The following is a 12,253-nucleotide window of genomic DNA, read 5'->3' as shown; positions in this document are numbered from 1 at the left end:
GATATTTTTATCTTAATAAAAAATTGTTCTAATATTTTTTGAAAAGCTACTTTTTAAAGAAAGTTGCCACTGTTACTCTGAGGGCAAAAAAAAAAAAGTGCTGCATGACCTGTGTAAAATTTGAATTTAATAATGAATTTATTATGAATGTCCTACTTTGTGTTTATTAATGCAGATAACAAGGAGAATTGGCAGACTTGAAGCATGAGTTCCGATGCTAGCCAAGGCGTGGTCACTACTTCTCCTCCTCCCAGCGTGCCTCACAAAGAGAGGTATTTTGACCGCATCAATGAAAATGACCCAGAATACATAAGGGAGAGGAACATGTCTCCTGATCTACGGCAAGACTTCAATATGATGGAGCAGAGGAAACGAGTTACTCAGATCTTGCAAAGTCCGGTGAGTCAAAATAATTTGAAGGCTATAATTTTTCTTCCTCTTTGGAAACCTTGATACAGTGATACTCTCAGGTTAGAAGAGGGATGGAGGAAGAGTGACTAGTTGTCCCCAGTCTTTCAGAGGCAAAATAAGCACCTAATTTATAAATTTAATTTGCAAGGCTTTAATAATAAACTGGTATCGTCTTGGTAGGATAAACTTTCTTGAGTGATTTCTGAGTGTAATGTTTCATTAAAGGAGGACAAAAGATGCTACTGAACTCAAGGATTCCCATTACAGACTGAATATCTGTGAAGAAAATAAAGGTATGAGTGAAGTGTTAGGAACCAAGAAATAGATACACCCCATGAACATACTTTCTTCTTCCTTTGGGTATCTTGACACTCAGAGCAGCATAGGAAGACTTAAGGTTCGTGAGGATGTCTGTGATTTGGCAGCCTAATGTTACATACACCTAATGTAGGCACACGTATATGCATATGCACCAAACTAACTAGATTAAACATGGATTCTAACCTTAACTCAAGCTGAAAATTCTGTCTGCACAGTAATATCCAGACTTTGTAAATCATATTCAAGTGATTTGTTAAGTTTCTTACAAACCTTTAGTGGAATTGTAAAGGTCACATATAAGTTTTAGAAAATGAGTGAACAGCTTGATTTAACATGCAAAATGAATTCATAGCTTTATGTATAATGAAGATCATGGGCCCCTTAAGACAGAGTTCAGCATACATAGACACACGATGCCCAGGTTGGGGTTCTATTAGATTTCCAACTTAGGTACTAAAATAAACACCAAGACATAGAACTGCCTGAGGTGGCCCTGGTGAATCATTTTTGTTGTGCCCTTGTGGATTTAATCACAGAGGCTGAGTCCAAAGCCAAAGGGGAATTCCACTCCTGAGTAATTCTTATATATCAGTGACCTAGATAAAAGCAAGTACAAGTTATAAAAGCAAGTCAAGCTTTGAGGAATTTAAGTATAGCTTAAATGTAAAGCTATCCTTTAAATAAACCCTTAAAGAAACCTTTTCCCAATGAAAAGGAGACTAACCAGAAAAGTCATCATGAGGGACTAAATGTTCAGTGCCTTCTTTCATGCAGACTAGTTTCTATGTTTATAAATACTTGAAGAGCATGCTAATTATATAGATATATTTCCTTCTATAAAGAAACTCCACTTTGAAGAACAAACTCATTAGCCAAAGGATTATGGTAATATATAGAATAAAGTAACTGAAAGAATGAGATGAAGTTCAGATTTTGTTCAAGATTATTAAATATTGAGATTTCTTTGGGAAGTGCTCCAAAGAGGATCATTCAATTCTCACTAAAGTTTAAAAGGAAAAAGTACCGGGGCTTCCCTGGTGGCACAGTGGTTGAGAGTCCGCCTGCCGATGCAGGGGACATGGGTTCGTGCCCCGGTCTGGGAAGATCCCACATGCCGCAGAGTGGCTGGGCCCGTGAGCCATGTCCGCTGAGCCTGCGCGTCCGGAGCCTGTGCTCCGCAACGGGAGAGGCCACAACAGTGAGAGGCCAGCGTACTGCCAAAAAAAAAAAAAAAGGAAAAAGTACCAAACTACATTTCTATGCCAGGGTTTTTTAAAAATAATTTCTCCACTAAACTAATGACAGTATAACAGTGAGGAGATTACCTAATGTTTTTACTTGTGTATTGCTACTTGTAGATTGGCTTAAAAGTATCAATTTTACTTATGCCCAGGGGAATTTAATGAAAGAATGGGAAAGGGCAGGTATATAGATTGTCATTTCCATGTTCATATAGCAAGAGTGATAATTTTTAGCCCAGAGAGAAACAAAGAAAATTTAAAAGAATTGTGGATTGATCATTTTTTCCCTAGATCTTTGCTAGTGAATTTAAAATCTTGTTTGTGAAAGACTTGGAAAAGTGTATACATTTTGTCTTTCTGCCATGTTTTAGGACAATGGCTTTCAAATTTCTTTTAATACAACAAACTTTTCACCACAGGAAATGATACATGGTGGCCTGGTATTGCTAAATAACAAAACCTAGCAGCTTAAAACAACAAGCTTTTATTAGCTTGTCATTTCTGTGGGTCAGGAATTCAGGAGCAGCTTAGCTGAGTGGATCTGGCTTAAGGTCTCTCATAAAGTTGCAGTCAAGACATCAGTCAAGGATGCTGCATCTGAAGGCTTGACTGGGGTGGAAGTTTCTGATCTTAAGATGGGTCACTCACATGACTGTCAGCAAAAGGCTACAGTTCCTTGCCACATGGACCTTAACCTGAGGCTGTTTGAGTGTTCTCCCCCAGAGGAAGTATCTGAGAGCAAAGAGGAGCCTGCAGTTCCTTTTATGACCTAATCTCAGAAATTAAACACCATCACTTCCACCATATTTATTAGTTAGAAGTGAGTCACTAAGTTCAGCCCATACTCAAGGGGAGAGGAATTAAGCTCCACCTTTTGAGGGGAGGATTGTCCACTCTCTGATGACAATTTATTTTAAAAGTATCACAGTCTGCCACAATTTATTTACCTTCCTTCCACATGCAAAATACACTCACCATCTCCTCCTTCCACATGCAAAATACACTCACCATCTCCTAACACCCCTGCAAAAGTTTCATCCTATTACAACATTAGCCTGAATCCAGAATATCATCATCTAAATATGGTCCAGGTATAGATGATACTCCTCAAGTGTAATTTCTTAAGTACAGTTCCTCTCAATCTATAGACTGGAGGGCTAAAGAGACAAGTTATCTGCCCCACACACACCCAGTGGTGGGACAGGCAAAGATAACTGCTATAGACATTCCTGTTCAAAAAGGGAGAAAATTGGGAGAACAAAGTAGTCACTGGTCCATAGCAATTCTGAAATTCACCTGGGCAAATGTTTGGCAGTTCCCTTGATGAAGATTCAGTCCTTCTACTTAGTAGGAATGAGTCTCCCTAGTTCTTGGCTCTGCCCTCTGAGCTTTTGGTTCCACTTGTAGAGGTCATAGAGTTCAAAGACCTCTTTCCTTTTTGTACTCTCTTTGTTTCTTTAAGTCCAAGCTTGTAATGTTTCTGTGAATATAATTTTCTTAAAACCTTTGTGTGTCTCCTGTGAATTTTGGGGTTCACTCTGTTGGACAAAACCCATAACCAATAAAGATCAAAATCAAAGGTATTACTAATTCATGTTCGTAAGAAACAAATTTGTAATCCTTCTGTTTTAATTGCTGAGTTCATTTGGGAAGAAGGGAAATCAGGAGAAAAACTAATAAAAGCAAAGTATAATGCTTTTTTTTAAAGCACTTACTATGTACCAGGCACCTATTATGTACCAAATCCTATTTAATCCTCAAAACGACTCAATCAAAGAAGTATTACTATCCCTAGTTTACAGTGGAATAAACTGAAACTTAGAGGCATTAAATAACTTGCAGAAGTTTTTACAAGCTTAGTTAAATGGTGGGGTCTGGATGTAAACTCCAAAGCTCACACCCTTACGCACTAGGCTGTACCACTTAAAGCATTCAATAACTATGAAAAAATTCCACTCATATATTATTGTTTCATTCTTCTTGAAATTCTCTTGCTCAAGTTAATTCAACCCAACTCAAGAAGAGTTTCGAATCATAAGACATTTTGGTGTCTGTAAATTTGGATAACAAACTTGACACCTTATTGCCTTGAGCTGAGAAAATAAGAGCAATTTGTCTCATCCTAACTCCAAGTTATTACTTCTTTCTAGGAATTTCACATACTTTTGTCATTTTTTTTTAATTTAAGAAAGTATTTGTCTTAGAAATTAAGAGCTGGCGAGTAAACTTGTTTAGCTAGAGATTTTGTTAATGCACTCAGGAGAATCCATAAGTTTTCTTTGACCAATATATTCCTCATATATATGTCTCTGATGACATGTATATGATTGCCCTTGTCTCGGAATGAAGTGTCCAGGGCAAACTGTTAGAATTAAATGATGGACCTCATCAAAGTTAAAGAATCATGTAAGTTGAAAACTAATAGCGCATTGTGCATAGTAGATATTTAGTAAATTCTGGATGGATGGATATATGAATAGCTGAGTGGGCTTTGAGTCATTAAACACTTGAATGTTGTCCAACAAGCTCCTACTGAACTTGACTGCTTAAATGACAATCAGTTGGTGGGTTTCAGAAAAAGAATGAACATTCTTAAGCCATATCACTATAAGAAGCAATTTAGACTTGTTAACAGAAGTGTGCAATGTTACTCTGAAAGATAGGACGACAGGAGTGTAGGTGATGATTGCTCAGGCACATGACACACTAACATTTCTTAATAAAAGGGCAGTGTGTCATGCTTCAAACTTATTTTAAAGATAGGAGAAACTTCAAAGCCATATACATGTTAGAATCTCACTGTAATCAAGGCCTAAAATGTTAACAGATCACCTCAGTTAGAATAGTTGGTCAAAATTACCATGATTTATCTGGTCACTTCAGAAGTTTCAGATACAAGTATTCTTCATTAACTTTGTTTGCATTTTTATTTTATACCAGCTTTAAGAAAAGATATTATTCTAACCTTTAGCTTTATATTAATTAAGACACATAGATACAGGAGAAAGATCATCCAGAAGAAGATTTGGTTGATTTGTGTTTTCTCCTTTCAACAGGACCAGTGGTAATCTATTTCCAAATGAATACATTTCTTAATGGAAAAATTCTAAGTAAGTTTGTTATGCTCCTAATCCCACTTTAGGAGAGATCTAATAGCACAATTGCAGGGTGCCTTGGGAGCAGCAAGTCTGTAATCTGTTTTTCTTTTTGCTCCAGTTTTTCTTTCTAGTAATTATTATGAGGTAGAACATCCAGATGTGGATATTTAAAATCCAGTTCTGATACTTATCAGTATTCTGTTAACTGATTTTCATTAAGTTAGACATTACTTATAGGTCAGTCTACGTAATTTTTTTTAGCCTTAACCAAAATAATCATATCAAGTCAGTTTCTTTTATCAAATTGGTTCTCTTTTCTGTGGTTTAAAAATAAAAGATCTTTCATCTATTGCCACTTTCTCCTGAAAGTTCTGATCTTAGATGCAGAAGCCTTAAGATCTGATGTTTCAAATTACTCCTACTTTTGGTGTATAGTATACGTGAATATGTATATACTTAAAGTATATACTTTAAGAGTATACTTAAAGTATACTCTGACCTTACATGAATCTCAAATCTCTGAATCTTTTGTGTTTTTACAAGTTTATTTTTATCCATACCTTTATGAATTCAAAGTTTACAGGATCACTCCTTCAACATTGACAGGAGAAGTATCAAATGAAACGGGGGAGATTCAGAGAAGGCTTTAAAGGCAGGCACCCTCTCTCTAAGTTAAACATTTTGTTTTTCACCTAGTGATATATATATTTTTTTTAACCACACTTTTTTGGACATGTGTTTGATGAGAGAGCTGTCCAAACTATAATGTTCTGAGGACAAACCAAGTTTTCAAGTAGGATTTTGTTTGAGTTGAAGAATTAAATGACTTTTAAAAAATGTATAAACTTCTGTGAAGATTCATTTCTTACTTTAAAAAACTGAATTTCTCCCATTAGATGATGGACAAGCCTTATTACACAGGAGGAATTTCTCATTCAAGTGACAGACTGATAAGACTGTATTCTAGAACTTCAGATTCCAGTGCTAAGAACCTATGAAATGGATCTTTGCTATCATTAACTCAAGAGGAGATCAGATTCTTTGCATTCTTTCCTTATATCTAGGAAAATATAGAAAAGGAGCTCTAACTTACGATTATAATAATTGAGCACTGAATAATTGTGTCCAGGAGACTCTAGAAGTGTGAAAGACACAGTCCCAGCCATCAGATATTACTGTATAGTAGAGTATGAAAAATAAATCACAATCATGGTAGCTACCCTAAATGTAGTATAGGCAAATGTTAAAATAATTCAAAGTGGGGTGAGAAGAGAAGAAATATGGAGATCCCTCCTAACTGTGGTGATTAAAGGAGAGACTTCAAGGAGAAGGTGACATTTTAAGATGAGTGTTGAGTAAAGGGTAAGAATTCATCTGGTAGAGGAACAGTAGAAGCCAGCATTTCCGTTTGACGAAATGCAGTGAGCGAGGATAGAAAAGTACAAGTTGTGATCAGAGAATGCTCAGCAAACCTCATAGGCTACCAGAACATGAGGTAGTAATGGGAGAGAGAGCCAAAAATTGACCTAACAGATTGTAGAGATCCTGGAGTACCAGACTATTGTGACCTAAGTTAGAGGTCAGCCCATTTTCTCATCATTTCCAGTTTTAATCTGTTTATATAAATGTTTTATACATGCATGTATGCATATAGTGTTTGTTTTGGATCCTGGCTCAGCACCACTTAATAGCTATGTGACATTAGGAAACTCACTTAACTTGAGCTTCACTTTTCCTTGTTGGTAAAAATGGACCTCACATGGTGGTTGTGACAGTTTAATGAAATAACATAAAAGCATGTAGTGCAGTGCCTAGCACATAGTAGACAACTGTTTCTGTGGAAATATATACATAGGGTTAAATACAATATCGCTAACTTAAAGCATTTTTATGCTTTTGTGACAACACTTTGAAGATTATAATCATAATTCATTGGACTGTATTTTGGCTTTTGAAGGCCTTAAGGAATCTATCACCCCGATGGCACTCTGCCTTATTCATGTTCATGTATTCATGTATTCAGGGACTGCCTTCTCTTCTCTGTTCTTCTCTATCTGAGAAGGAAGACGGTTTATGCTGTAAAACCACATATGTGTATGTGTTGTTTGATATTTTAACCTGACTCTTCTCTAGTAGAGACCCTAGGGAATTGTTGGTTTAATCTGACTTCAGAAGCCCCAGCACGTGATCTTGCTGCCCTGCTTATAACTGAGTTTCTCATTCTGCTTTGGTGGGAGAATTCCTAGCTATAAGAGGGCAAGTTTTGGTACTCCAAGATCTGCTGTATGATTTTTTTTGCTTTATCTATCATTATAACCTAATGCTCTAATCTAGCCTAAGAGGTTTACTCATATTTCTGATCACAGCACACCTGCTGCCTTATTAGTTGTACAGGCGTACCTAAGGGATATTTCAGGTTCAGTTGCAGACCACTGTAATAAGACAAACGTTGCAATAAAGTGAGTCACACGAATTTTTTGGTTTCCCAGTGCATGTTAAAGTTATATTTACACTATACTGTAGTCTATTAAGTGTGCAGTAGCATTGTGTCTAGAAAAACAGTGTACATACCTTAATTTTAAAATAATGCTGTTGGAAAAATGGCACCGATAGACTTGCTCGGCAGAGTTGCCACAAACCTTCAATTTGTAAAAAACACAATATCTGCAAAGTGCAGTAAAACAAGGTATGCCTGTGTTTGGTTTCAGTGATACAACCCATCTCTGATGAAATTAGGCAAATATCTGTGCCCAACTGAGAGTTTGAGATTTGAATCTTTATTCCATTTACTTGTTAGCTGTGTAACCGTGAGCAAGTCATTGCCTATTTCAGGACTTGGTTGTGAGATTCAAATGAATCGACTGTAAAGGATTATTTTATTAACATTGAATTTTAGTAGGAATATGATTAACTATCCACCATAAAGACAAACAAAATTTTTATTATTTTAACGAAAGCTTAAGTTTACTGATAAATTTTAAAAACCAGCTGAAACAATTTTATATCATTGGTAAATTTTATACTGACTGTTTTATGGCTTAGGTAATTATCTGAACAATATTTCAGAAATATTTGGAACATAATAACTGAGTTATAAATGTTCATGACAAAAAATATTAAATCTTTTGGAATAGAAGAATTCATATCTGTTGAGGCACTGTCAACTATATAAAAAGGCTGGGGACATTTCATTTACTTTGAAAATTATTTTCTTCTTCTATACTGCATAGAAGCAATTCACTAGCCTTAAAGGGGAAATTCATATTTTTTTCTTAATTAATTACAGAAGGACTTTCCTTCACATTCCTCTGTGACACCGTGGATCATCTCAAAGCTTTAGGATGGTACTCATCATACTATGGGATAAATGGAAGTAAAAAAAGCATTTTCACTGATAAAAAAAGCATTTGACCTGAGTCCTTGCTTCTGACATTTACCAGCTCTGTGACCTCTGTGAACGAATTTTTCAACCTTTCTTATTTAGCTTTGTCAATCCACCCAGCAAAAATTTCTCATCAGGGTCATAAATAGTTGTGATTCTCTTGAGCAACTAGTTGGGGTTTTTTTTAATTTCTTAAAACCCTTGTAAACCAGCATATTGAGCGATTGTGTTGATTCATGTTGGCTGCTGGAGACTTTAGATAAAAGTTGGCCCATCTCTAGCAAATGATACAATTTTATAGTATGCTCTTTGTATCTTAACCTCATTCCTGGCTCTGTCTTACCTTCATATGCCTATTTTCTCGTTAGCTTGATTTTTCTTACCTATATTTAATTTATTTTCGTGTCATGTTAATCTATGGAATCTGCCTTAAATTCTTCCTGGAATAACATAAGGTGCATTCAATAAAATAAATTATGCCTACTTCTCAGAGATATTGTGATACATACAGTAGGTGTAAATTTTTTTTTTTACACTAAATCGAAGAATATTGGTTATAGCTGCTTTGAACTGTGGAAGGTTTAGAGTTTGGTTTTGAAGGGAAGATAAAGTTTCAGAAGAGCATTTTGGCCCATTGTCAGGTATCTAGAAGTTTTCTGTAGTTTATATAAAGATAAATGAGTATATCTGGAAGATTCTTTTCCTTTCAGCCTTAAATATGGTAAAACGCTCATGTTACTCATCCGTATGAATGCGTCCATCCATCTTATATGCAGCTCACAACCATTTTATGTTCACAAGGTCTTAGAAATGTACTAATGGAGTTTTCTGATAAATGTAATGTGTCTTTGTAGAGAATATTTTATATGATAGTTTCTCCGGTTTAAATCATGTATTTAAATGAACTAGATAAAAGTCAACGGAATTAGATGTTTAGATTTTTTTTTATAATTATGCTAAGGATTTATATTTAATAAGCCTTGAATTTGTAAAAGAAAAACCATGTTTAACTGGTATAAACTTCTCTATGAACTCAGAATTCAAATAAAGTCACAGCTAGTATTTTTAAAATTAATCATTCAAACATCCATTTGCTGTATGAGCAGAAAGTTTTCTAAAAGCAACACAAGCATGAGTCAGTACTGGTTCTAATATGTACTACCACCTCATAGGCTCACAACCACATTTCCACTTTCACCATGGGCTTCTCTGCCATTATTTAAATTTTTTAAAAAAGTTCTTCCTTCTGAAAACCTCAGAGGTGTTCAGCCATCCTCTAAGCAAAGCTACATCTAAGCAACTGCTCCAGGAGATCTTATTCCCAGCCTTCTGAGGAGGGCTGTTCTCAGCGACTTGAAGGAGAGTCACTCTTCTAAGGAGGATTTCCCAATTATCTCCATGGTGTTTATATCTACCCCTCTTGGAGGTAATGGTTCCAAAGCAGTTTTCTGCCTTCTCCCTCTTAGGTGAGGTGGGAACAAACTGAATTTAATTTCCAGCAGTGCATTCTGCTATACATGTAACCAATCTCAAACAGAAGAGCGAGGTCTAGATGGTTTATATTGCAAGAGCCTTCATGTTTAAGATGAATGAATATAAACATGAGCAAGAGAATAAATGATGAATTTAATAAAATAAGTGTTGGTTGAGTGTGATAGAAATACAAAACCAGCTATTTCAACTAATGTGAAGGATTGGGAGATGTTTCAAATGATGAATCATATTAGCAACTCAAGGGTTACTGGAATAGAAAATTTTCTCTTAATGTTCAGTATTTTTATTTATATAAATACTGCTTCTGCCACACATTACCCCCCCCCCCACACCCCGCAAAAAAAAAAAAAGAAAGAAAAGAAAAGAAAGAAAAGCAGCACTCCAGAACAGGAAGTACCCGAAGCTGGGGGGAAAAGTTCTTTCAGTACCCGAAGCTGGGGGGAAAAGTTCTTTCTTTAGCACAGTGTTGCATAAGGGAAGTAATCAACTCTCAGCTTTTATAAGTTTGCTTGCAGAGTTTATAGAGCTACGGAATTGCCATGGAAATCGTAAAATGGAAGCCATGATTTACTATGTCTTAGTGAAAACTTTTGCTGGGAGTTGCTATAGTCAGAGTCATGCCTCGTTCAGATAAGAACTCTATCCTAACCTAGATAATGAGCTGCTAGGCAAGGAATGGGTCTCTTTTTACATCAGTCTGTACTTGGTGCTCTAGTTGCATATTATTAACAAAGTTGCTTTTACCTATACCTGTCTATTATAGATGTTGTAGTATAGCTCATTTGCTTTGAGATTAAGAATGCCTAATGATTTTCCCTCCCCTGAAAGCAAGCTTCTTGCTTCTTCTTCCAGTGTTTTAATTTTATTATTTTGTGTTTTATATTTGTTTTAAAATAATGTACATGAAAGCTATTCAAGAGAGGGATGGGGGAAGAAGACTGATTACATCAGAGCAAGTTATGTTTGGGTTGTTCTGCTCCAAGCGAGATGCATGTGCTCAGTGACTATTTTTGTGTATTACAGGCCTTTCGGGAAGACCTGGAATGCCTTATTCAAGAACAGATGAAGAAAGGCCACAATCCAACTGGATTACTAGCATTACAACAGATTGCAGATTACATCATGGCCAATTCTTTCTCGGGCTTTACTTCACCTCCCCTCAGTACGTCAAGTTTCGTAAAGTTTAAAAGACAGTAATTTCATCTCTAATTTGTACACTGCACATTTCTAGCAGCATATTCTGATCTGGTTCAGTCCTTAAGTTTATAACATCTAATAGAGTAACATAGTGTTAGGATCTCTTACTTTTTCATACCAACCAGACATTTATTACACTTTGTGAGGATTACAAAATAGTTATAAATGTGGTCCCTGCCCCAGATAAATGCATATTTGAATTGAGGAGACATACAGTGAATGCACAAAAGATTAAAACTGCAAGGTAGGGCTTCCCTGGTGGCGCAGTGGTTGAGTCCACCTGCCGATGCAGGGGTCGTGGGTTCGTGCCCCAGTTCGGGAGGATCCCACCTGCCGCGGAGCGGCTGGGCCCGTGAGCCATGGCCGCTGAGCCTGTGCGTCCAGAGCCTGTGCTCCGCAACAGGAGAGGCCGTGGCAGTGAGAGGCCCGCGTACCACAAAAAGAAAAAAAAAAAAAAAAAACTGCAAGGTAACTGTAGAGGAAAAAATTACAAAGCAGCTGGTAAGAAATTGTCTAATGACCTTTTCTAAGTCATCTAGCTATGAACTCAGAGTTGGAATTGATTATTGGCTGAAGTGGACAGAGAGAACTTTGTGGAAGAAGAGAGGCCTCAACTAACCAGACTTTAAAGGATGGAGCAGTTAGAGCTTGGTGTAAAAGGGTTTAGGACATTTTATTCATTCAACAGTTCTTTAGTGAGAGCACCAGTTTGGTGGACTGAACACTAAGGATACCAAGAATCGTAAGGCGTTGAGTCCAAGCACTTTACATCTCAGAGAGACGTGCAGAGAACTCACTGCTGTACCAGGGCAGGTACCCAGAGTCCCAGACCATCAGGGACTTTTCTTTTCCTTCTCTTTCTTCCTTTGTTCCTTCCTTTTTTTTCTTTTTGGTTAAAGATTTACAAAGAGGAGTTCAACGAATTCAAATACTTCCCAAATAGAGGAATGGTATGAAAAGAGACATGATGGTGGGAACGTGCAAGATGAGGGTAGAACTCCTAAGTGGATCAGTATGTTGGGACATACATACTGGTTAAAGAATCTTTGAAAGAGTCCCAAAGTGAATTATAAGTGCTTGAACTAAAGTAGCGGTTGCAGGTAAAAGAA

General features: G+C 36.6%; 1 protein-coding gene across 2 annotated transcripts in view; it reads left to right on the top strand.

Moving 5' to 3' along the window:
* ADD3 (adducin 3) overlaps nucleotides 1-12,253 on the top strand; it is a 122,823-nt gene that overhangs the window by 94,926 nt on the left and 15,644 nt on the right. For both annotated transcript variants that reach the window (XM_082854299.1, XM_082854298.1), the window contains exons 2-3: nucleotides 176-399; nucleotides 10,971-11,109. In XM_082854299.1, the coding sequence (XP_082710425.1) occupies nucleotides 205-399; nucleotides 10,971-11,109 (334 nt within the window). In that variant the 5' untranslated portion in view covers nucleotides 176-204. The remainder of the gene's footprint in view (nucleotides 1-175; nucleotides 400-10,970; nucleotides 11,110-12,253) is intronic.

Source organism: Leucopleurus acutus, assembly GCF_964270905.1.
Source record: "Leucopleurus acutus genome assembly, chromosome: 14".
NCBI lineage: Eukaryota > Metazoa > Chordata > Mammalia > Artiodactyla > Delphinidae > Leucopleurus > Leucopleurus acutus.
The sequence above is the reverse complement of the archived record's forward strand: the minus strand, read 5'-3'. Positions and strand labels throughout refer to the sequence as shown.